Below are 26,629 nucleotides of genomic sequence, written 5' to 3'. Positions count from 1 at the left end.
AGTACTTGTACTCGCAAAACTGGTATTGGTGCGTCACTCTATTTATATTTATAAAAACAAAATCATACAATAAAACAGAGATGTACAAATCCCGGGAGCTCCGTGTGCTCCTTACAAATGGCAGCCGCCTCCTAACTTTAGAATTTTTCTCTAGTCTAGTCTTGGAGCCGGAAAAGTATCTGTACTTGTACTTGTACTGAGTACGGAACTTGGTATCGGTGCATCCCTATTATATACATTTCCTTAAACCAAAATTTGTGATGCATGCTAATGCTGCTTGGATACTTTATCTTTTGACATGACAAGTTGAGGTTGATGTGTCTTTTGTTCCCCATCATGCACCCCCTGAGCTGTTGGGCCATGTAACCGAAATAATAGAGACTGCTTTGATTTAACCTATGTGCCATCTCAGGTCATAGGCCATTGGACTTCCAATTCCAAAAGGCCTAGGTAGGCCATAGGTGGGCAGAGTGCATAGATACAAGGTCTCACAACCAACCCTGTACTTGACATTTTGATAATGAGTTGTGTTCAGGTTGTTTACATCACTAGCGCCAGCTTCACGTGTTCACATGTTCACATTGGAGGTGAGGAGATTAAGGGGGGATATGATCTCCATGTACAAAATGTTCAATGGTGGTAGCAACATTAGCGATAAACTGTTTAAAATTAACTCCATTACAAAAACTAGAGGCCACCACCTAAAATTGGTGGGAAAAAAAAATTCCAGCACAAGGGGCGAAGGGGGTTCTTCACAGTAAGATCAGTTAGGGTCCGGAACTCACTGCCACAGACAGTGATTTCAGCGAATAATGTGGAATTGTTCAAGAAACTTTTGGACGATTTCTTAAAGGACCATAATATACAGGGGTACAGGTAATATACAGGGGTACAGGTAATATACAGGGGTACAGGTACTCCTAGAATGAGATCCTAATGGGTTGGACTTGATGGACGTATGTCTTTATTCAACCTCAAATACTATGTAACTATGTAACTATGTAGCGGATATCTCATCCTCAGTGGTACCGTACAAACAGCTTTTCTCCATTTTCATTGTCTTCCAGATGCCTACGCACAAGGATCAGGTGCTTCCACGTCAAATGCCTGCACTTTATCTGCCATCAGCACCTTAATGATCTCCCTCACTGCGCGCTCCAGTTTATGACCTCGAGCCTGCCACATCCCCCAGAGACTCCCTATTTACTCTCGGACGGTGGACCGCGATTATCCTCCACGCAGCGATGGCTCCGTAGGAATATCCGGAGATAGCCCTCAGCTTTTTGAGCTTCCTCCTCTCCTCTCCTGGGGGAGGATTCTTATGCACTGACGACATCTGGAATACGATGTTACCAAAGCAGTTTACATGCCGTATATGCATATTTTTTATTATTAATATCTAGTGTTTTATAGAGTTTTTTAAGGTTAACATGATGTAGATATCTACGTTTTTTGCTGTAAAATGCTGCAGGTGTCATTCAAATCTTTTCTGTCCTTCCTCTCCTTACGTAACGAATAATTACCCAGGACTATAATATTTTATAGATTGTAATCTATTTCTATGTCACACAACCTGAACCCAGCTAGACGGCGTCGCAAGTTCCGCAAGACCAATCATCAATGCCATTTTTCTGGACCCTTTGAGAAAAAGTCGGTGTAGGCTTCAGTGGGTGCGGGGGGACAAGACTTTTTTTTTTTGAAAATGGACTTTGGAGGATCTTGATCATTCAAACAAAAAAAAAAAAAAAACACGGTTTGTGGGAAAGGTTTTAAATTTGTCATCTTTGGCTGGTGGTTTTACTCATGGGTTTGATGACATTTCACTGGTATGAAACCCCTAAGTTTAAGCCAGTCAATAATTCTTGACTTGCACCAGGCATTTCCATTTTCATTCCAGGAATGTCTTTGGACTGTCAGCTGATAAAAAAATCAAAGTGGCCGTTCAAGGAGATACTTGATTCATTGATTGTACCTGATACAATTGAGGTGGACCTGCCACGGTTCTTAGACTTAGAAGTATATAAAATTGTGAGAAAGAGACTTTGTACGGGCAGTAGGTGGAAGAGTTCTTGAGGGGTTGAGGAGTTCTTGAAAGGGTTGAAGGGTAAAAAAAAAAAAAAAAAGTCCTCCACTTTATATGGGCAATGAGTAGAAGACATCCATCCTTTATGGGTCATTTAGCGGCAGTCCCCCCTCTTTGAGATATTCTGAATAAAGTAACCTTTTAGAAATAGGGACACAGAAAGCCTTAATATTTTATGAAGATTATATAAAGGAGATGAACATTAATAAATCTTTATCCTTTATGGACAGATATTACAGGAGCTTAACAGTTCCAGAGCTGGGAAAACCTTACCTTATGGATATCATGTTGAAGACGGGGCTTTTTGGTAGACTATGAAGGTCTTGTTGGCAGTGTGTTGAGGAAATGGTAGTTCCCTTTGGACAGTGAACCAAGCGCATGCCTAAGCTTTAGGTAGCAAGTGGCGTCCCAGTCTTGTGCCAACGGTGACTAGTAGACAATGTCACCTGTCAAGACGACACAAATAATTTATTATGGACCTTGCTGACGGTTTAGGTTGTCCGAGGTTTGTTATGGACATTGAGTTGAAGTTCTGACCCTTTCTAGAATACAGGAGATCGTGATGTTTGTGATCAAAGAGTAGATAGGGACCTTGCTTTGCGGGCCGTGAGAACATGGCTCCTACCGTCTTTGACGAAGATCGGTCTAAGTAATTTCCTTTTGGAAACAGGGAAGCGGAGTTTTCCAATATGCATATAAGCTTTAGTCACGTTCCCGTTCCTCTGGGAAGTAAAGCACTAATAAGGGCGCTCATTTTTCTAGAAGGACCTTTTTAGAAAAGCTTCACGTTCTCACCTTCTAGCGGTTAAGCTCTAGGATATCAGATATGTTATAAACCCTGAGTAAGGCTCCTGTTGCAGATGACTCACAAGGCCTTTATCAAGGTAAAAAAAAAAAAAAGGTTTCACGTAAACATTGGCTTAACTTAAGGCAAGGCTGCCGTCCATTTTTGTCGTAGCCGGTTGGAGAAGACAGTTAAGCTCCTCATGTTCCTCATCTCATATCTTTGTTTTAAACAATCAAAAATCATGGAGGTCCCGAGCTGATGTGATCTGTTGAGCTTCACCCGATATGTATAAAAAGTGGCACTTTGTTACACCAGCCTTACATGAAAGCAAGATATTTTGTAAAAAAAAAAAAAAACAAAATGGCAGCCATTAGAAACTCTGGGATCTGACGGGATTTTTTCTTTTCTTTTTGGTCTAAGGTTTCCCTGTAATATGTTAAGAATGACCACACACGGGAGCAACAATTTACATTCTTCCACATGTGCCTGGCAGTTAGCGGCATGAGTGCATAATACTTTTTTTTTTTGTTTCAACAGAGAGTTGTAGCTTTGGAAATGTATATTTTGTTTAGGTTATATGGCCATTTTAGAATGTTGTTCAGTGGAGTACTTCTTCAGGGTATATATTCATAAAAATAAGACAAAGCTTCAGTTTTCACAATCTTAAAGTGACACTAAAGTTGGGAGTTAAATCTTAAAAATACATTCAAGTCCCTTTACTGTGAACAACAATGTATCTTATTTGTGTATCACTCGGCTGTAGATCCTCCAATCATCTCTGAGTTGGTGCTGACACTGTCCTTCCTTCTGGAGGGAGGCTACGTCTGTTCCCCATGGTCCCTGTGTGTGTTGTAAAGTAGTCACCGCTCCAAGCTCTCTTTTTTTTTTTGTTTCAACAGAGAGTTGTAGCTTTGGAAATGTATATTTTGTTTAGGTTATATGGCCATTTTAGAATGTTGTTCAGTGGAGTACTTCTTCAGGGTATATATTCATAAAAATAAGACAAAGCTTCAGTTTTCACAATCTTAAAGTGACACTAAAGTTGGGAGTTAAATCTTAAAAATACATTCAAGTCCCTTTACTGTGAACAACAATGTATCTTATTTGTGTATCACTCGGCTGTAGATCCTCCAATCATCTCTGAGTTGGTGCTGACACTGTCCTTCCTTCTGGAGGGAGGCTACGTCTGTTCCCCATGGTCCCTGTGTGTGTTGTAAAGTAGTCCCCGCTCCAAGCTCGCTCCCGTGATGGACTACAGTCAGGGGCGTAACTAGAAATCACAGGGCCCCATAGCAACATTTTGTCTGGGGCCCTGTGATTTCTAGTTACACCCACCTGATATCCCAAACAACCCACCTGAGAGTGACCCTGCGGAGCCCACCATATACTTTCTATGGTGGGCTCTGCAGGGTCTCAGGTGGGTTGGCCAAACCCTCTTACCTGTAAGCCCCAATCACTCTCCGCCTCCTCCGTTGCTGGGCCCCACCTCCTCCTTCACTGCCGACGCTGGTGTTCTATCGAAAAGCTTCGACTTGTCAAGCTCTCCGACTGGGCAGGTCACATCCGGTGACTGCCAGTAGGAGATGTACAGCAGATGGAGCTAGTGCACATGGCCTTCTACGCAGCTGCTGGCTGTCACTAACTGGTTGTTAGTGATCTGAACAGCGGCGTGTTCCTCCTCACAGCCGCCAGTGACAGCCAGCAGCCTGAGATGCCATAGCGACCCAGGCGGACCGCACATGGGGCCCCCCTGTGCCCCGGGCCCCATAGCGGCCGCCTGGGTTGCTATGTGGATTGTTCCGCCACTGACTACAGTCTCATGTTTAGTTTACTAATTTGTACTGAGATTGTAGTCCATTCTGGGAGTAAGCTTGGAGTGGTGACTACTTTAAATACACATGGGGAACAAAAGTAGCCTCCCTCCAAGACATGGTTTGACCAGTTTGGTGTGGAGGAACTCAAGTGTCCTACACAGAGCCCTGACTGCAACCTACTGAACACCTTTGGGATTAATTGGAACGGTGATTGTGAGCCAGGTCTTCTCATCCAACATCAGTACCTCACCTCACAAATGGGCACAAATTCCCACAGACACCCTCCAAAATCTTGTGGATGCCTTCTAGAAGAGTGAAGGATGTTATAAGTGCAAAGGGAGCCAACTCCCTATTATTGAGGGTGGGAACGACCAACTCCATGTTATTGCCCATGGTTCTGCTGTGGGATGTCCACCAAGTCCATATAGGTGTGATGGTTAGGTGTCCGCAACCCTAAATCATGTAGGAGGTTTCGGCACTTTGATTTAAAAAGTGTGAGGACTCCGTGGTCTTGCCACATGTGAAAAAAAAACCCCCAGGGATGTTCTCTTCTTTTTTAAGCGCAGTCCACCAGTGCAGAAAACGCAGCATGCCAGCAGAGTAGCCTGTAGTAAAAACAGTTGCAAGTGTTACATTATCACCAATGTGCTTCCAGTCTAAAATGTGTCCACCTGACATCAACATTAAGTATTCGGGCATATAGATCTGTGTTGCAAGTGTATTTGCATTTTTCTTAAGTATATTCAGTTCAGCTGATGAATGATCAATGTATAGAGACTGCTGTTTTAAAAAGTGTTCACTCTGCATTTCGTTGAGGGTGCTTCCACCGAACTGACCTTGCAAAAATCAATCCTTATGATTAACAGCTCTTAATTAAATGCAAAAAATATATAAAACACATTACAGGGACATTCTAAACCAACCATTCTCAACCAGGGTTCTGTGGAACTCTAGGGTTCCTTTGGAGGTTGTTAAGGGTTCCTTGAGCAGTTGCAGACTGACCGACCTTTCTGCATCCCAACTGCCTGCATAGTTCTATGGCCAACATCCTTTGGTGGATCCCAACTGCCTGCATAGTTCTAGGGCCAACATCCCTTGGTGGATCCCAACTGCCTGCATAGTTCTATGGCCAACATCCTTTGGTGGATCCCAACTGCCTGCATAGTTTTAGGGCCAACATCCCTTGGTGGATCCCAACTGCCTGCATAGTTCTAGGGCAAACATCTCTTGGTGGATCCCAATTGCCTGCATAGTTCTAGGGCCAACATCTCTTGGTGGATACCAACTTCCTACATAGTTCTAGAGCCAACACACCTTGGTGGATACCAACTGCCTCCATAGTTCTATGGCCAACATCCCTTGGTGGATCCCAACTGCCTGAATAGTTCTATGGCCAACATCCCTTGGTGGATCCCAACTTCCTGCATAGTCCTAGGGCCAACATCCCTTGGTGGATCCCAACTGCCTGCTTAGTTCTAGGGCCAACATCCCTTGGTGGATCCCAACTGCCTGCATAGTTCTAGGGTCAACATCCCTTGGTGGATTCCAATTGCTTGCATAGTTCTAGGGCCAACATCCAGTGGCATACCACCAATGATCTTTAGATCTGTCTTCCCAATGACCACCAATGTAAGAAGGAACTTCACTGCTGACAAGGAAGTCCAAATGTATTTCTTTCTGGCCGTTGTTATAACTTTCTCTTTTATTTTTTGTATTTATTACTGAAGAGGATTATTTTGTTATTATAACTTGAATTTTTTTTTTAATTCATAGCATTTTGAGCTATAAACAACTTGCTGTTTGTTCTATAGGCGTTTTATTGTTAAAGATCCACCACGAGTGTCAAATACTCTAGATCAGTCTTTATTCTTTCATTGATAATCCTATCTATAACTTACGGATATTGATGACATGCCATGAGCTGTATATATATTTTTATTAGGCGTTCCCTGAGACCTGAACATTTTACCGAGGGTTCCTTTGGGATTAAAACAAAAGAGAAACCACATCGGAGTCACCAATACGTGTATTTTATTTCATGAACGTGCAGATAAAACATGTTCTTGTAGATCAGCATTGCTTCTGAGGCGCATAATGTGGAATCTAATACATGAACTTTTAAAAGTACATTTCAGGGACTTGTATCTAAGTGAGCTGACCTTTTCCATGAAGGATCTCTTGAGCACAGTCAGTCGTAATAGTTATAAACGATACGCTTTGGGTGGTGTGGAGCTTAGAGGACACTTAACATTAAAAACCTCTCGTGGCAGATGCAAAGTTCCTGACATAGTATCACGTACCTGACCGGAGACTCAGCAGAGAAGGGGGGCTGCCCGTGCACCTCTCGTCCCACACCTCTGGAAGTGGTGACAGGGGATGTAAAGATAGAGCGAGGAGCACAGGTGCCGATACTGGTGGCTGGCCGGTTCTTGAGGAGGTGCTTGAGAGCGTCGGACCAGCTGGTGAATTGGCAGGACCGAGATGACACCGGGACCTCTTGAAACCAGAGCAGGCAACGGGTATGAGACCAAGGAAGCACTGGCAGGATGTCGTTGCTCAGGATGCTGATGGAGCGATCCACCAAGTGGTGGACCAGGGGGGGAAGACAGGTTCAAGCCGAGGTCATACACGGGGAGCCCAAACACAGATCAGGAGCTGGGTCAAGAAACGTAAGCCAGGGTCATACACAGAAGATCAGAGAGCAGAGGTACCGAATCAGGAGGAGGAGGCGGAGTCAATTGGTCACAAGCCGGGTTCATACACAGGACTTCAGGATACAAGAACAGAGTACTGGGCACACAGGGACAAGCTGAAGACCACTTGGTCATGGCTTCATGTCTGTTTAAATAGGATAGTGTGCACGCTAATGAGCTTGCACCTGTACGCTAACGAGCACGCTTCCGTATGCACGCGTTCACGTGCTAAAAGCAGGAGTCCATCTGCAGGTAAGCCTCTTACACATAGGTTCAGGGAATCCGGTAAAGGAACAGAGCTGAGAGCTCATACCCTTGTAGAACTGAGCGTGCCAAGTCAGTGGACTGTGATAAGAGATCCAACAAAGACTACATTGTATCTCTTTCCTAATTACAGTCTTTTCACTTGACAAGTGCAGTTCCACAATGCTACAAGTTCTAACAATATGTTAGAGAAAATTTGAGCTGTCAGGTTTCTGCATCGGGGGGATAAGGAGAGTGAATTTGGTGAAATTGATTCTGCTGCCAAAATACTGCTGCAGCCGCAGGCGAAACGTTGCTGGAGCGCAAAACTTTCCGTTTTGCTCATTGAGTTGTGTGGGCGAAATTTGATTGAAAAAATACATTTAGACGCTGGAGGGTTTTTTTGGGAGGTGTATTCAGGGTACTTTAGTTTATTTAGTGGTCTACCTGCAATTTTCTTCTCACACAAAATTCACACAGGATTCTCATTTTTTTTCAGTTGAATCCAACTGGAAAATGGGTGAATCTTGGATGAAAGATTGTGTGAAAGTATCTCTAAACAAATCCCGTGTTCTTTATATTTATTTTTTTCTGTATTTGTTTTCTGTCACATTGTTTCTTTTACTTTCACTGTCCTTTTAAATTCCTGTGAAGTAAAAAAACTGAAAAATAATGATGGTTCGGAGGGGTCAGGATATATGAAGGGAGCTTCCGTCACCCTCAGGAGCCCATTATAACCCATTGTAGCCAACCACCTGAATTTCACCTCCCCCATTGACTACAATGCATTTTGCTGAAACATTTTTCATTATATATTCTGCCTGCAACCAAAGGGTTAAATTTCCATCCTTTAATTTCTTCTAGAAATTCCAAGGGTTAAACAGTGATGGGTTGAAGTGATTGCTCTCCAAGTGTACCTGTCACTCCCATGTACTCTATGCTGTAGTTGAGTTGGACTGGCTCAGTGTTCAGATCACAGTGGATGGATAGGACTTCATAGCCCCCATCTTGATCCACTTTAGGGGCTCTGCCTGGAAATTCTGGAGGGTGTACTATATGTGGCCCTTGAGCCAAACCACCCCTTTGGCTCAAGGGGTGGTTTGGCTCAAGAGATTGGGACTCACATGCCTCTTGCTTACCCCCAGAGCCATGTGAGTCCCAAATGCCCATTGCTATGTTGGCAGTAAAGTGGCTCTGTCATCTATGGCAGCTTTGCAACTGCAGTTTGTATCACAAAATTTAATGGCTGATCATCAAAATTGTTTTTATAATTCCTATAAAGCAGAACTCCAATCTAAAAAAAAGAATCTGGTTTTAAGATACGATGATTGTCGAAACTGTACTAAATATAACACAAGGAGACCTTATGCGATTGATTGATATATATACACTGAGTGGCCAGATTATTATGACCCTCACTCAGTGTATATAATAATCCAGCCACTCAGTGTATATATACTGTATATAGCAGAGTCCAATGGTTGCGGCCATTGTTGGCAATTTTAAAACACTTCTGTGATGTATATTTTGTTTCTTTTTCTACGTTGGAAGTGATGCAACCATTGGACTCTTTTGCTATATATTGGGTCTATTAGGGATAGCCCTGTTGCACCGCACTCGCTGCATTTAGCCCAAGTGCAATGTAATATATTCTGGAATATAATATATATATATTGTATGTATAGCCAGTGAGACTCTCTAGCCTTGTACTTTGCTGGTCAGCCTGATATGTTCCAGGTACTGGGGGGATTCTACTATAAGCAGCCTACAGAGGGGACCTTGGCAGCACGATTCTGCATATTTGTAGCTCAACTTGAAGACACAGGAAACTGAAAAGGAGTCAGAGGAAATACCGGTGTCACTCTTCAGGCTGTCCAGCATAGGCGTGGAGTCCGAATCCCCCAAAACTACAAATATTTCCCCAGCTAAAACAGTTAACAAACATGGGTTTCCGCTGACCATTTACCTGTGCGGCTGGGGTTTTGCTTTAGCACTTTCACCCACTTTGCTTGCAGGAGAAGAGCAGCAGCTGCCAGCTGTCCCATGCCGGAGACCCCATGTGTGTGCCTATATATGCATCAGGCAGTACAGCTCATGCAGGAGAAGTGCACAGACCATTGCAGTGCATCCTGGGACCTGCTGTTTTTTTTATTTTCTGGCTCTGACTTAACAGGCTTAGGAGAAACTCGAACACAAAGTACCCGAAATTCAAATTTCTGCTCATGCGCGTCTGGCACTCTGAGGCGAATGGAAGCCATAAACAGCATCTCAATGTCATTCTCACAGGAAGAATTGTATTGTATGTAAACAAATGCCGGGGATGTGTAATGTGGATACGAATTGTGATTGTGGAGTCTCTATAGGGATACGGAGAGAGGGGGATACTGAATGTGTAAAATTGGGTGATATGACGTTGTACCGGCGCGGGGTAAAGGTGGCCACACACGTATCAATGTGATCATTCGGTGCGGACAAAATGATTGAATTCAATAAGAATCATCAATCAAAGTCCCTCCATTCATTGACTTATTCAACACGGAGGTCATGGCGGGAATGTTTCTGATTGATCAAACTAATACCTGCGTGTGTGCGTCAGACAACCAATCATGATGCATATCGATTAAATGACCATTCCTGATAGATCGTATATTTTCGGTGCATGCTGTACGTGTTGCATCGTTCAATATTTTAAAGCTGAACTCCGGCCACAAATACTTTAATTTAAAGAAGTTACACCAAATGCCTTTGTAAACCCAGATCTATATATTGTGAGATAGCCAAGCTGTATGGTATACAGGCAATCTATGACAAATGTCATTCCATCATCTGCCTGCAGGTGGCACTCTTTCCAATTCTGTTCAATGGAACTGTGTGTGTTTTATATTAGCTTGTAACGGTAGCAGTGACATCATTGCTGTGCTGTGCATAGGCATGAAGACAGCAGAGCTGTGGGAGTGGCCCAGCAGGCCACACCCACTACAGGAAACTATAGGTATTTTTGTACAGTTTACACTACGTTTATGTTTTGTTACCTTTGTATAAAAGTTGCTTGAATCTTTCAATAAAAAGATTAGCAGCAGTGACTGGTCTTTATTACAGGAGGGGGCGGAGACAAGATCGGCCACATTGCACAAGCAGAGAGAGCAGCAGTGACTGGTCTTTATTACAGGGGGGGGCGGAGACAAGACCAGTCATCCTACACAAGCAGGGAGAGCAGCAGTGACTGGTCTTTATTACAGGAGGGGGCAGAGACAAGACCGGTCACCCTGCACAAGGAGAGAGAGCAGCAGTGAGCGGTCTTTATTACAGTAGGGGGCGGAGACGAGATCGGTCACCCTGCACAAGGAGAGAGAGCAGCAGTGAGCTGTCTTTATTACAGGAAGCTCCAAGTCTCACACTGGATTACTGCACAGATCTGGAATACATACACAAAGATCACCAAGATTCAGGAAGAACACACAGGACTCTGGTATTTAGATAATATTAGGTTATCCCGGAGTTCAGCTTTATTTAACGATGAATCACTTGTATGCTCGTATCTTGATTGATCACAAATCAATACCTGTTTGGTCACCTTTAAGCAGTGAATCAGTCGGCTCCATGGAGGAGAGAGAGAGCGAGAACGCTGCGGGAAAGGCTGCGGTCACTCTGAAGAAGCACATACCGATTCATGATTTCATTAAAAGGCACTTTATTTTTGTACCTCTGATCCCGAGCTCCGGAGATTTCATGTTCTCGACACAAAAAAAAATAAAAAAATCTGCTTCTTTGTGATTCTGTTTACAAATGATCCAGTATGCAACTTTTTTCTTAAGGTTATCTGTACAGAAACTTGTCTGCCATGCGTTTAATTAAAATTCTGTTCCTAAGGATCCGTGTGACACAGCCGTGGCTGGTTTATTGATATTCAATATCATGTTTAGTACACGTGTGCCTTCCTGATGTAGATACAGGTCACTGTTCATAGATACTGATCGATGTACTGCAAGATAACCGAGCTGCATGCTATACAGGCAATCTATGGCAAATGTCATTCCGTCAGCTGCCACCAGGTGTCACTCTTTCCAATTCTGTTCAATGCAACTGTGTGTGATGTATTATTATTATTATTATTATTATTATTATTATTATACAAGATTTAATTACCGCAGAAGCTTTACAATTCACAATTCAGATTTATCTAAAAATATTTATTTGCAAATCAGGAGTATCCCAACTAATTTGGAGCTTTACAGTTTTTTTTTGTTTAGTTTTGGGTTTGTTTTTTTTTATCAGCTTAAAGCAGATCTAGCATCGGATCTTTTTCATGTTCAATGTATGTATGCCGAAGCGCACAGTGCGCAGATGTCGCCATCTGTCTGCAGAGTCAATAGCTACAGACCTCCAAACTCCATGCGGCCTTCAGATTGGCACAACAACAGTGCGTAGAGAGCTTCATGGAATGGGTTTCCATGGCCGAGCAGCTGCATCCAAGCCTCACATCACCAAGTGCAATGCAAAGCATGGGATGCCGCGGTGTAAAGCGCGCCGCCACTGGACTCTAGAGAAGTGGAGACGTGTTCTCTGGAGCGACCAATCACGCTTCTCTGTCTGGCAACTCCCTCCAGTCCACCCTGAGTATAAAATGAGGCTCTATAGGGAAGGACAAGCTGAGTGGGCAAAGGATCAAACCGTCATGGCAGAAGGAAGGAGGTGCAGCTCCAGGTTCCTGATTCCAAAGCTCACTCGCCATCCTCCGGCTTATCCTTACATGAAGTGTGCAGACAAATGTCCTTCACCGCTGGAGAACACCCAAATCTCTGGCTGCATGACATTCAATGGAAGGATTCCTGACGGTGACCCATAAATTGGAAGAAACAGAAGCTTATTCTGTGACCTCAGCATAGTCTGGAGGCTTGTCCGGACATCCCACCACCTCAATGTTGCTGATGACTTCCTCCGTGTCCCAGGAATTGCAGCGGATGAGAGCCTAGGAGGAAGATGAGAAGCTCAGGACCATGGGTGCTTTATATGTGACCTCCGTCCTTCCCTTCAGTCTTATATCTGACCTCCGTCCTTCCCTTCAGTCTTATATCTGACCTCCATCCTTCCCTGCAGTCTTCTATGTGACCTCCATCCTTCCCTGCAGTCTTCTATGTGACCTCCGTCCTTCCCTTCAGTCTTATATCTGACCTCCGCCCTTCCCTTCAGTCTTATATCTGACCTCAGACCTTCCTTTCACTCTTCTACCTGACCTCTGTCCTTACCTTCAGTCTTATATCTGACCTCCATCCTTCCCTTCAGTCTTATATCTGACCTCCGTCCTTCCCTTCAGTCTTATATCTGACCTCCGACCTTCCCTTCAGTCTTGCACAGTTGTACCGGCTCCTTGTCCTTCCCTTCAGTCTTATATCTGACCTCCATCCTTCCCTGCAGTCTTCTATGTGACCTCCATCCTTCCCTGCAGTCTTCTATGTGACCTCCGTCCTTCCCTTCAGTCTTATATCTGACCTCCGCCCTTCCCTTCAGTCTTATATCTGACCTCAGACCTTCCTTTCACTCTTCTACCTGACCTCTGTCCTTACCTTCAGTCTTATATCTGACCTCCATCCTTCCCTTCAGTCTTATATCTGACCTCCGTCCTTCCCTTCAGTCTTATATCTGACCTCCGACCTTCCCTTCAGTCTTGCACAGTTGTACCGGCTCCTCTCCTCTTCCTCTGATATCACTGCACACTGGGAGCTTCTCAAAAAGTACATTAGAAGCTGCAGGAAGTCAGATAGAGCCTCATTTCCTGGCTGGAGGACATCCAGCATTTTATATCCCTTTGCTCTCCACCCTGACCTTACTGCCCTCCCACCCATCTTCATTTATTGGATTGCAGTTCTTTCAATCGCAGAGGCTCATCATCACACGTGGGTGTTACCTAGAATGGTCTGCATGTAAATACATCTACATCCTGCCTAAGAACCCGCACTCCTCCAGACTGACATCCACCCTGACAGACACATTCTCAAAACTGCCATGCCAACATATTGTGCTTCTTGAGAAAGGCAGATTGATCACAACTTGGGGCGATAGATACCTGATGTTGTGCGAACTTAAATGCGTCCTTTAAATCATCCTTCGGTTTGGGGATCTGCGGAAACACACTTCTCCAAAATCTAAAAATAAATAAAACAAATGACATAAGTTAATAAATATATATATTGTATTTATGAATGAAAGACGTTAAGTAATATCATTAATACCACCTGATCTGATCGGCTGAAGGTTGCATGTGTGACTTTGCTCAGGCTTGCCTGCACAGCCCACATGAGACAGGCAGGGCAGCCATCAGAAATTTTGGGCCCCCATACACGGCTTTAGGCCGGAACCCCAACCATGTAGTGACATGCTGGACGCAGGGCTTAGTTACGCGCTGGACACAGGACCCATCTGAGAGTGACCCTGCAGAGCCCACTATAGCTGCTGCACAGCCCATCTGAGACTGTCTATGGTGGGCTTTGAAGGGGTCTCAGGTGGGCTGGTCATCCCCCCTCCCTCCCACTCAGCTCCTCTTACCTGCGCATCAGGCCTCCTCTGCCGCCAGACTGACCGGAAGTGACGTCACGTCACTGACGTGACTTCACTTCCGGCCAGTACGACATCAGATGAGCAGCGTCGCTGATGGGGCCCCAGCTTGTCTCGAAGCCGCTGGAGCGGCAATGCTGGGGCCATGCGCTGCTGGGGCCCGGCTGCCCCTTCGCCCTGCACCGTCGGCCAGCAGTGCCCCTTACATGAGTATCGGCCGTACCCCCCTGATGGCTGCCCTGGAGACAGGTACCCAAGTAAGTAGTACTTACCGAACACAGAGCAGAAAGATAGCCAGGCACGCTACAGAGAGACACGCGGTCAATGTGAGCCACAGCTTTTCATTATTGTTCCCCTCTAGAGAGAAGCAGAGAGCGTCTCAGGACGGCATTTTCTATTTCGATATTTGTATGACACAATTAGAGATGCACCGATACCGCTATTTCGGTATCGAGTACCGATATTTTTTGTTTGGTACTCGACGATCCCGAATACTGATACCGGAAGTCCCATTAAGGAAGCCAGGTGGTGTGTAATGACTCGCCCCCCGGCTTCCTGATTAGCAGGGAAGCCGTCCCCATGCTTCTCATCATAAGGTGATGAGAGAGCATGGAGCCGGCTTTCTGGCCAATCAGAAAGCCGGCGCAGCGTCATTACACGCACGGCACCCGACTTCCTGATTGGCCAGCTTCCCAGCCAATCAGGAAGCCAAGCACTGAGTCATTACACGATGCCCGGCTTCCTGTTTGGCCGGGAAGCCGGCTCCATGCTCTCTTGTCACAAGTGACAGGGAGCATGTAGCCAGCTTCCTGGCCAATCAGGAAGCCGGGCCGCGTGTAATGACGAGCTGCCTGGCATGCTGATACAGGAAGTTTCGGGCTAGGCATGGGAGCATTTGGGCGAGTACTAGTACCCGCCCAAATACTCGGCACCGATACTAGTATCGGTATCGGTGCATCCCTAAACACAATGTTCCCCCACTGGGATAAACAGTTTCCCATCATACAGAGTATTACAACAGCGCCCTCTGTGGAAAATTAGTATATCAATGTGAACATTCTATACTGCACTAGAAAGAACTTTGGTATCCATTGATAACCAACTCATGGAGCCCTTAGGAAGCTTTCTGAATGTTTGTTCTGTGCGAATAGATGCAAAAATTAATGTTCTTAGCAGTGGCGTAACAATCGCCATAGCGACCCAGGCGACCGCTATGGGGCCCAGGCACAGGGGGGCCCGGCCAGGGCATCCCTCTGGTGCCGTGCGGGCCGCCTGTGTCACTATAGCATATCAGGGAGCTGGCTGTCACTGGCGGCTGTGAAGAGGAACACTCCGCTGTTTGATCACTGACAACCTGTCAGCGATGTGTGCAGCGACGCGTTCCTCTTCACAGCCGCTGCTGAGCTGTGTCAGTGACAGCCAGCAGCTGCTGCAGAAGAGGCTGGACCCGGCGTTTGCAGTGAAGGAGGAGGCGGGGCCCGGCCCGGCGACCTTAAAGCAGGAGGGGCCAGTGATGTAAGAGGAGGCAGGGGCCATCAATAGAAGAGTAGACAGGGCCCGACGATGGAAGAGGAGGCGGGGCCGGGGATGGAAAAGGAGGCGGGCCCGGCGACCACGGAGGCGGGCAGCACTGACAGTTAAAAGGTGTGCAGCCCACCTGAGACCCTGCAGAGCCCACCATAGAGAGTCTATAGCGGGCTCTGCAGGGTCACTCTCAGGTGGGCTGTTTGGTATATCAGGTGGGCTCTGCAAGTGGCATAACTAGAAATCACAGGGGCCCCATACAACATTTTGCTATGGAGCCCTGTGATTTCTAGTTAGGCCCCTGGTTTTTAGATATATTTTCTCTTCAGGTCAAACGTATGTAGCGTAATACTTCAATATGACCACGAGATGGAGCTGATGAGCATAGGAAATAATTACTAACTAATAAATATAAAGTCAACAGTGCAGCCCTTACCTATATATAAAACCTGCGTCCAAGAGCTGTGCTTCTCCATTTTCCAGCAAGGACTCTTACCCACTGCCCTGACCCGCACGTGAAGCTTGTTGGTCGCCTCCTTCAGATCTTCATTCCAGAACTGTTTGACTTTGCTGACTGTGATCTGCCTCCCAGAAAGGAAGAAAGACAGATTCTAGTGGAAGTGTATCTGGCATCGCAGACCGTCCCTAAGAGATCATTGGGGATACTCGGTAAGTCTTGGCTCCATCCTCGTACGGACTGCATCTTACCGTTTCATTTTTGTCCTCTGACCAGATGTTGATCTGGTAGTTGAAACAATCATCGGGGAATGACCTGATGGGCTTCGTCCAGCTCAGCGATTTGTTCTGCTTCAAAACCAGATTCTGAACGGGAGGAATCACTTCTAATGCACAAAAAATACATTTTATATCAACACGCTGAGTGATAAAGTCAACTTTTTAGAAAGATTTTTCGTAGTGCGAGGGACCTTCTATGTTAAAGAAATGCTGGAGCTGATCATGAAGATATTGGATCTATCACCTGGGCTGCCAGTAGGGTCAGAGCTCCCAAGCTGCATTCTTGTTCCAGATCCTTGACTCAATAAATATAGGTCCTGATCCTTCTATATAGATCTTTATTATCACTAGAGGGATCCCCAGCAGGAGGAAGGAGGTCCTGATTCCTCTATATAGATCTTTATTACCACTAGAGGGATCTCCAGCAGGAGGAAGGAGGTCCTGATTCCTTTATATAGATCTTTATATCACTAGAGGGATCTCCAGCAGTGGGAAGGAGGTCCTGATCCCTCTATATAGATCTTTATTATCACTAGAGGGATCTCCAGCAGGAGGAAGGAGGTCCTGATTCCTTTATATAGATCTATATCACTAGAGGGATCTCCAGCAGTGGGAAGGAGGTCCTGATTCCTCTATACGGATCTTTCATTAGTCCTCATTTAGAATACTGTCACTGTGCTGCTTTCACATCTCACCTACGTCATGTAAGTTAAACACATATTCCATGGTTCGGATCTGTCGGCTGTGGCTGGACCCATTGATGTGAATCAGGAACTTGGTGTCTGCTATCAGAGTGTCACTGAACAGAGTTCGGCAGCCTATTCGTCTTCCCCCACCCGGCTCAGTCACGTAGTTGAGGCATTTCTTAGTCGCATCGGCATGTCTGCGGAAAACACAAACCCTTTATTATGTGTATGAGGCACTGTCATAAACTAGTATTCCCGGGGTCCTAACTTAATTTAAAAAATAAAATAAAAAGAGTTCAGCTGCCTCAAGAATGTAATGTACAGCACAGTGTACTGATTTCAGCAGTTTGAGGAATGTAATGCATTCCACAATGTATGGGTTTCAGCAATCTGGAGAATGTAATGTATAGCACAGAGTGTAATAGACTAAACAGCTAACCAGCTCTGCTGGGGAAATGGAACAAAACCAGGCCCAGATCTGCCAGGGGCTGCATGTCAGTGATGACATAGCTAGAACTAGGCACCCAGGAAACGTGACCTGCATCCCTTGCCTGGTGCTGAGACCACCCGCCATCATACTATCTATGTTATCTCTGCTGCTGCTGCTGGCCCTGGCTCCAGTTAGATAAGCCAGGCAGCGGCATGGACACCAGATAGCAAGCTGTGCGTTGTAGCTCCGCTCCTCTACTAATTATTATTATACAGGATTTATGTAGCGCCAACAATTTGCGCAGCGCTTTACAATATAATCAATTCCATTCATGAAGGTGTGCTGAGGTGAGAAGTCCATAGCTGTGGAGCACAAGGTGGGTGCAAAGTTGAAAAATGCAAGGGGGGTGCAGATATGAGCAGTGCAAGGTGTGTGCAGAGGGTCGGATATAAGAGGTGCAAGGTGGGCGGGGAGCTGGGCAGTGTAAAGGGGTGCAGGGCTGGGTGGTGAAAGAGGTGTACAAAACTTGGTGGTGCCAGTGGGGTGCAGAGCTAGGTAGTGCAAGAGAGGTTCTTTCTCATTCGGGCAAGAGGGGTGCAGAGCTAAGCAAGAGAGGTGAAGAAGAAAGCAGTGGATGACGGGTGGTGTGGTCAGCATGAGGTGCAGAGGTGAGCGCTGGACGAGCAGCGCAGGCAGGGCAGGATTTCCCACAAGGCCAACCAAAGATCCCGGCCTTGGGGCAGCAGGGAGTAGAGGGGCAGCAGGGAGTAGAGGGGCAGCAGGGGGTGTGGAATTCCTATCTCCCGATGCCTGGGACATGCAGTTCCAGGCGCCGGGCGGGTAGTTGTTTTCTATATTTAGCCGGGCTTTGGGCAAGCAGAGCTAAATGTACTGCGGGGAAGCCGCCACATGTTCTGTACAAGTGATTTCGGCGATGTGGCAGAGATCTCTTGTATGCAGCCTGCAGGTCTGCCATTCTCCATTGAGGGGGGGGAGGGGTTTGGCGGGTAGAGGGGCGCATAGAGGAACCTGGCCTTGGGGCAGCAGAGAGAGTAAATCCGGCCCTGAGCGCAGAGGTGAGTGGCAGACGGACCAAAGATTCCCTATCAGGTAGCCTGTACAAGGCCCCATAACTTCTAATAATTGCCCCAGTTATAACCCTTTCTCACTTTTATGGCAAAAAAATCATTTTTGGCCGGAATCGGGCTTTAATGGAAGGAACATTTTCATGGCAAATTTCTCCAAGGAGCAGCACTCTTCGGTTCACGAATTTCGATGGCATAATACCTGAAGTAAAGGAAATACTGTGTATCTGGTGGAGCCTTTTCTCCGGGAAGCCAGTCACAATTAAGCCAATACTTCTCATTCTCATCGATGGGCGCGGTACACGTGAGCTTCAATGGTGCCGTCCCTTCATCTCCTGACACAGGAATATAAGAAATAAACACCGGGATTAAACTTATCATTTCTCAGTGTGACACATTTCTGGAGCAACGTTTATAAACGGCGTTGCAGAAAAAAATGCTCAGAGCCAGTCAGAGTGGATCTGTGCCTCATGATCGCTGTGAACCAATCGTAGCGATCGCAAGTGTAAAAGAAAAGTGTGAACAAACCCTTGCCTTTTGCCTCTGTCTCCAATCACATCCACCCCGAGCCCCCGCTAAGGGCAGCAACTATGCCAGCACCACACTGTGCCCACCCGTGAACAGTGAGGGGAGAACCAGAGAGAGATCCAATGCTGAAAAGAAGGAGGATCCAACAGCCAAGGGCTTGTGACAGGCCGGTTCCCATGGTGACAAGGACACTATTATTTGTTCCACTTCCTTTATATATTCTAAAATGTAACAACCCAGTGGTCATTGGATAAAACCAAATAAAGCTTCCTCTGTCTCAAACAAATTATATAAAATTCATTTGGATACAGCGTTGCATGACCGAGTAATAGTCAGTCAAACTATCACAACACTGAAGAATGGGCTGGTAATGAAGCGGTATGTAGAGTACAGGTTAGAACTCAAGTAGCTGATGGAGAACAGAGACTTCAGTGTGTGTCACTCATCCCTTCTCTTGGTCTTCTCTCTCACTATAGTTTCTAAAAATGGCAATTCTTTTATTAGCTGATTTGGCATTTCATTGTGTTTTTAATTGTTTATATCCTCCATTATCTCTGTGTGCGTCTTACCAAAAAAAAATAAGCAAATAAGCTAATGATAATAATGATAAAAACAAGAATATTAATAATAATACATGTGACAGACCTGTGTCTCACCTGGTAATGGGGGCAGATCTTCTGAAGCCCATTCAATAGGGTCTGTTACAATTTGGCCATTGATTATCTCTACCACTGCCACTTTAATATTCAAACCGCGGTGAACAGCCAACCAGTCCAACAAAGTGAAACTATTGCTGGTAATTTCCTATGGGGGAATACAATGCAAGATATGTGTTAGTACAAGACCACCGTCCAGGTCTGATTTACCCTCTGCCTCCATCAAACTCCCCCCAGTCCACTCAGCTACATTCTCTGTTTTCGATCTTGTCTCCTCTGCCAGCCATATGCATGCTTTGTCTCCTCCCCAAACCCCACACATGCTCTGTCTCCTCCCCAAACCTCACACATGCTCTGTCTCCTCCCCAAACCCCATGCATGCTTTGTCTCCTCCCCAAACCCCACACATGCTCTGTCTCCTCCCCAAACCTCACACATGCTCTGTCTCCTCTGTAAACCCCATGCATATTCTGGCTCCTCCCTAAACCTCACACATGCTCTGTCTCCTCCCCAAACCCCATGCATGCTTTGTCTCCTCCCCAAACCCCACACATGCTCTGTCTCCTCCCCAAACCTCACACATGCTCTGTCTCCTCTGTAAACCCCATGCATATTCTGGCTCCTCCCTAAACCTCACACATGCTCTGTCTCCTCCCCAAACCCCATGCATGCTTTGTCTCCTCCCCAAACCCCACACATGCTCTGTCTCCTCCCCAAACCTCACACATGCTCTGTCTCCTCTGTAAACCCCATGCATATTCTGGCTCCTCCCTAAACCTCACACATGCTCTGTCTCCTCCCCAAACCCCATGCATGCTTTGTCTCCTCCCCAAACCCCACACATGCTCTGTCTCCTCCCCAAACCTCACACATGCTCTGTCTCCTCTGTAAACCCCATGCATATTCTGGCTCCTCCCTAAACCTCACACATGCTCTGTCTCCTCCCCAAACCCCATGCATGCTTTGTCTCCTCCCCAAACCCCACACATGCTCTGTCTCCTCCCCAAACCTCACACATGCTCTGTCTCCTCTGTAAACCCCATGCATATTCTGGCTCCTCCCTAAACCTCACACATGCTCTGTCTCCTCCCCAAACCCCATGCATGCTTTGTCTCCTCCCCAAACCCCACACATGCTCTGTCTCCTCCCCAAACCTCACACATGCTCTGTCTCCTCTGTAAACCCCATGCATATTCTGGCTCCTCCCTAAACCTCACACATGCTCTGTCTCCTCCCCAAACCCCATGCATGCTTTGTCTCCTCCCCAAACCCCACACATGCTCTGTCTCCTCCCCAAACCTCACACATGCTCTGTCTCCTCTGTAAACCCCATGCATATTCTGGCTCCTCCCTAAACCTCACACATGCTCTGTCTCCTCCCCAAACCCCATGCATGCTTTGTCTCCTCCCCAAACCCCACACATGCTCTGTCTCCTCCCCAAACCTCACACATGCTCTGTCTCCTCTGTAAACCCCATGCATATTCTGGCTCCTCCCTAAACCTCACACATGCTCTGTCTCCTCCCCAAACCCCATGCATGCTTTGTCTCCTCCCCAAACCCCACACATGCTCTGTCTCCTCCCCAAACCTCACACATGCTCTGTCTCCTCTGTAAACCCCATGCATATTCTGGCTCCTCCCTAAACCTCACACATGCTCTGTCTCCTCCCCAAACCCCATGCATGCTTTGTCTCCTCCCCAAACCCCACACATGCTCTGTCTCCTCCCCAAACCTCACACATGCTCTGTCTCCTCTGTAAACCCCATGCATATTCTGGCTCCTCCCTAAACCTCACACATGCTCTGTCTCCTCCCCAAACCCCATGCATGCTTTGTCTCCTCCCCAAACCCCACACATGCTCTGTCTCCTCCCCAAACCTCACACATGCTCTGTCTCCTCTGTAAACCCCATGCATATTCTGGCTCCTCCCTAAACCTCACACATGCTCTGTCTCCTCCCCAAACCCCATGCATGCTTTGTCTCCTCCCCAAACCCCACACATGCTCTGTCTCCTCCCCAAACCTCACACATGCTCTGTCTCCTCTGTAAACCCCATGCATATTCTGGCTCCTCCCTAAACCTCACACATGCTCTGTCTCCTCCCCAAACCCCATGCATGCTTTGTCTCCTCCCCAAACCCCACACATGCTCTGTCTCCTCCCCAAACCTCACACATGCTCTGTCTCCTCTGTAAACCCCATGCATATTCTGGCTCCTCCCTAAACCTCACACATGCTCTGTCTCCTCCCCAAACCCCATGCATGCTTTGTCTCCTCCCCAAACCCCACACATGCTCTGTCTCCTCCCCAAACCTCACACATGCTCTGTCTCCTCTGTAAACCCCATGCATATTCTGGCTCCTCCCTAAACCTCACACATGCTCTGTCTCCTCCCCAAACCCCATGCATGCTTTGTCTCCTCCCCAAACCCCACACATGCTCTGTCTCCTCCCCAAACCCCACACATGCTCCGTCTCCTCCCCAAACCCCACACATGCTCCGTCTCCTCCCCAAACCCCACACATGCTCCGTCTCTTCCCCAAACCCCATGCCTTGTTCTGGTTGCTGGTAGAAGCAGGGCTTTGCTTTCTCATGCCAGAACCTTCAGCAACATGAGGAAGCAAAGCCCTGCCTCTACCAGCAACCAGAACAAGGCATGGGGAAATTATTCTCAGGGAGATTTGGTGGTTTGTGCTAGGAGTGAAACCACCAAATCTCCCTGCAAATTGGGTTTGACTGGTAGTCAGAGGCAGCAGTCTCTAGATCGGTGGTTCTCAACCTGTGTAACCTCGGGACCCACATTTGTCCTCGGTCATTAAATCGCGACCCAAGTTGCACTGCAATGTTCCTTGTTGCAGTACTGCGCTTTCCGGTGCAGGCGATCGAACTGTGGGTTGGGAGGTGTGTTTGGGTTGCCATTACGGAAATTGGAGTGGATCATCAACCTGGGGTCCAGTGTGGTCTGTTGTGCTGTTATGGAGCTCCATCCATATGTGTATTGCTTGTAAAGCTCCTGTGCGCGCCCATAGAGGTGGCGGGAGCCAGAATGTAATGAGCTGTAAGCAATGCAAGTATGGATGAGGCTCATGCGTGGCCATAGCCCCACCTCATCCCACCTCAAGTCGACACTCATATTTTTGAATGGCTGCTCGGTGCGAGAACTGACAGTGCTTCTCTAGGGGGAGGCTGAGGATCCTTTCACCTAGAAAAGTGGAAAGCATGTGGCGAGCCACTGGACATGGGGTCGGGACCCACCAGTTGAGAACCACGGCTCTAGATGACCTCACACTGCAGATATACAGCTATGAGGATACAGGACAGGAGTGCCTAGTGATTGCTAAATCTCAGGAAGAATTTAAAGGAGAACTATGGGGTTAAGGCTTTTCCCCATAGTTCTCCTTAGGGTAACGGGAGGACACAAACTAGCGTCCTCCCGTCACCCTAGGCTCAGTATACAGCTCGCGGTATACTGAGACGCCTCAGCTGAAGCGGATCCCGACAATTGATCCCTTTCTAGAGGCAGAGCCAGCTGTACCACCCCCTCCCCCCCCCTCGTTCTGCCAGTCAGCGCTGGTGGATCGGAGCGGGGAGGGGGGAATCCAGCCCCTCCTCTGTCACGGCACAGAGCCGTGACCGGATCGAGAGGTGAGCGAACGCCGGTATGTGTTCGCTCACCTCCCGATCTACTGAGCCGACCTGTGACAGTCTCATTGTCACAGGTCGGCTAGAACTATGAGGTGAGTGAAAAGCACTCACCTCAAAGTTCTCCTTTAAGAGAAATGGGGCTACGACCCTATTAACATTTCAAAATGTTCTCTATAACATAGAAAATCTTCACATTTCGAGGTCAGGTCCACTAAAACAATCTGTTTATTTTGAAGGAGAGATAATTTGTTTAATTCAACAACATCCAACAAACAACCCCCTTTGTTCCTCAGCAAATGTTCACGTGCGCCGCGCATTGACTGCACATTCATCTGGCTCTTCCATGTGCGTTCACCCTTTGCCACCTCTATAGACGGAGTCCTAAGTGACACCAAGTTCACTCACCCAAATCATTCTAATGAAAGACGATGACTAAAAACAGGCCGGTACGGTTGGCGGCTGAAGGTTCTGGCACCCTTCACGGTCCACCGGTTCAAATCATATCTGACGTTAGCATTCTGTAATCCAGCTGTGAACAATGTCTCGCTTCCGGACTGAAACCCATTAGCCTTTTGTGTTGCATTCATTAAGGGGCTCCAGTGACCAACGGACTGTATGAAGGGCCCCTGAGCTCAAAGCTGGTTCACACTTTTTTTTTTTGATAAAAAGCACACAAAGTTTGAGGGCTTCGAGAGCTGCAGAAGTTGAAGTGACAAATTTGGTAAACGTAAAAAATGTAATACCCCAAAAGCCGCAGAGTAATTGGGACGGAACTGTCGTTTAAGCTTTAGGCCTCATTCACACGGGCAACGGCCGGCCCGTACAGATCCGTGCAGCCCTCGGGAAGGACAGGTGCTGCGTGTGATTAGTACGCAGCCCCCGTCCTTCTTTATGGGCCGCACGGCGCCCTACGCTCACCCGAAGTGCACGTCTGTACGGCTGCGGGTGTCCCTGCTCGGATGCAGAACATGGACGTGCAGTTTGGGTGGGCTTAGGGCGGCGTACGGCCGCGTACTCCCATAGAGAAAGACGGGGGCTGCGTACTAATCAGCACCTGTCCTTCCCGGGAGCTGCAAGATACGGCCGCAGCACGGAGCTGTACGGGGCCGGCCATTGCCCGTGTGAATGAGGTCTTATGCTGACGTAAAAGCATCACAGTACTCTGCTTCAGTACTCTTCTCAAGAGGCCTCAGGCCTGATACAAGCAGTGGGCCGGCTCTTGGGAGGAGTTATGCAAATATCCAAATGCCATGATGGGTATATATCAGTTAGAGGAGTTGGCCTCCAGAGCATACATGAGTCTAAGAACTGCAATCCATTGAATGAATTGGGTGGGCCAGGGACAGTCAGGCTGGTGAGGAAAGTGCTAGATGATGCTGGAATTCCTCCAGCAGGAAAATTAGGTGGGCTCGATCTGACTTCCTGCAGCTACTAATGCAAGAACGTTGCAAGGGAACGGAGTTAAGGTTTGTAGATCGAATCCTTAACTTCATGACATTTAGTTGGCTAGAGCTCTGTGTATCATAAAAACATTAAATGTTTTTGTAAATTCTTGTTTTCGCCAGTTTTTTTCTTTGCATCCCAGTGCTTCTGATCTTTTCCATCCTCTTTGCATCCACTTCATATTTACATTCATGTGCTCCAGCAGCAGCTGCACATCGCTGCTTACAAACCAACATTCTGGCAGTAAAAACGCCAAACAGTCATCTACACCGAAAGCCCGTGTGATAGAATGACAACACAGAAGAGCAATTAGAGGGGCAGGGACAGAGCGTTGTCACTCTATAAAAGGACGTTCCTGAACAGGGTCCTTTATCTCAGAATCAACGAGGATGTTTGGGATGAAAGCTGCATTATTTGACACTATTTTGACTGTTTTATATGATTATTATTTGTATTATTATTGTTACTACTACTGTTATGATTATTTATCTAGTTTATCAATTTCATTTTATTTCTAAAAATAATTTTGCACACATACAGTGCAGGTGGGTGTGTAAAAATAATTTGCCCTCTCGAATACTTTAAGTACGCCACATTATTTATTATTTAAACCTTTGTATTGATCACGCTAATGTACTGTACGCAGTAAGTGTTAATATTTTATCGCTGGTGAGCTCTGTTTATAAAGATTTGTAAATAAATATAAAAATTAAAATAAAGAAAGTAAAGATTTTTGTTTTTTGTTTTTGTTTTTGTTGTTGTTGTTGTTGTACTTGGCTTTGTTTTATTAAGCACTAACATTTTGTTTGCCGTCGCTCTAATTTACAAAGCTTTAGAAAGGGTCTGATATGGTGAAAACGAACCCTCTTTTAAGGGTCATATGTGTAAATACTCTGCAGTTTAATACGAAATAGGAAGGAAAATGCTGAAATGAGTCAAAAACTGGAAAAAAAAACAAAAAAAACTGACAGTCAGAATGAGAGTGTAAATGGTTATTACAGAAGTTGGAGAAGTTTCAGTAAAATTGACTTCACGAATTGCTGATCTGGCCAGGCAATGCCCCCTCAGCAAAAAAAAAAAACATTCAGAAAGCCCCGTGTGTTGTTTTGCAAACCCCGGTGACACTGCCAAGCAACCAATAAGAGAACGGCACACCGCAGGCCAATTAACTTGTGTAATAGCAGCAAAAACATTGGTATAATAGTAGCGCTGATTGACAGCGACAGGCCTGTAGGCAGGGCCGGATTTCCCGCAAGGCCACCAAGGCCCGGCCTCGGGGCGGCAAGGGGTAGAGGGGCGGCAGGAGTGTGGAATTCCTATCTCCCGATGCCAAGGACATGCAGTTCCGGGCGCCGGGTGGGTAGTTGTTTTCTACATTTAAAGGGCTAAATGTAGAGCAGGGAAGCCGCCGCTTGTTTTGTACAAGTGATCTCGGCGATGTCATCGAGATCACTTGTATGCAACCTGACGGTCTGTCCCCACCCCACCCCCCCCATTCTCCACTCTGCACCATGTGAACACTGAGATTGGAGAGCTGCACTCACAGCCTTCACCTCTCAGCTGTCACAAGAGTTCCAGCACAGTACTGTGCTCAAACTCCTGTATTGGAAATGACAGTTTCAATAAAAAGAATCTGTCACCTCCAAATGCTACTTATGCCTGTTAGCGCCTGCGTGATAGCAATAAAGTTAAATGGGAAAAAAAAAAACAATTGATAAATAATA

At 46.5% G+C, this 26,629-nt stretch overlaps 1 protein-coding gene and 1 long non-coding RNA gene across 2 annotated transcripts in view; one reads left to right on the top strand and one right to left on the bottom strand.

Annotated features, from left to right (window-relative positions):
- The window catches only part of CNTN4 (contactin 4), a 122,150-nt gene extending 120,458 nt beyond the window's left edge, over nucleotides 1-1,692 (top strand). Inside the window, exon 24 of the mRNA XM_018571640.1 lies at nucleotides 1,068-1,692. Coding sequence (XP_018427142.1) covers nucleotides 1,068-1,168 — 101 coding nt within the window. The 3' untranslated portion in view covers nucleotides 1,169-1,692. The remainder of the gene's footprint in view (nucleotides 1-1,067) is intronic.
- Nucleotides 1,693-12,513: 10,821 nt separating this feature from the next.
- LOC108799743 lies at nucleotides 12,514-14,473 on the bottom strand. The gene is made up of 3 exons (XR_001942045.1): nucleotides 14,445-14,473; nucleotides 13,685-13,763; nucleotides 12,514-12,589 (listed from the first exon to the last, which is right to left on the bottom strand). It is a non-coding gene; the product is annotated as an uncharacterized LOC108799743 (long non-coding RNA).
- Between the last annotated feature and the right edge of the window lie 12,156 nt (nucleotides 14,474-26,629).

This window comes from Nanorana parkeri, unplaced genomic scaffold (assembly GCF_000935625.1).
Source record: "Nanorana parkeri isolate BGI_ZX_2015 unplaced genomic scaffold, ASM93562v1 scaffold1798, whole genome shotgun sequence".
In the NCBI taxonomy this organism is placed as follows: domain Eukaryota; kingdom Metazoa; phylum Chordata; class Amphibia; order Anura; family Dicroglossidae; genus Nanorana; species Nanorana parkeri.
The sequence above is the reverse complement of the archived record's forward strand: the minus strand, read 5'-3'. Positions and strand labels throughout refer to the sequence as shown.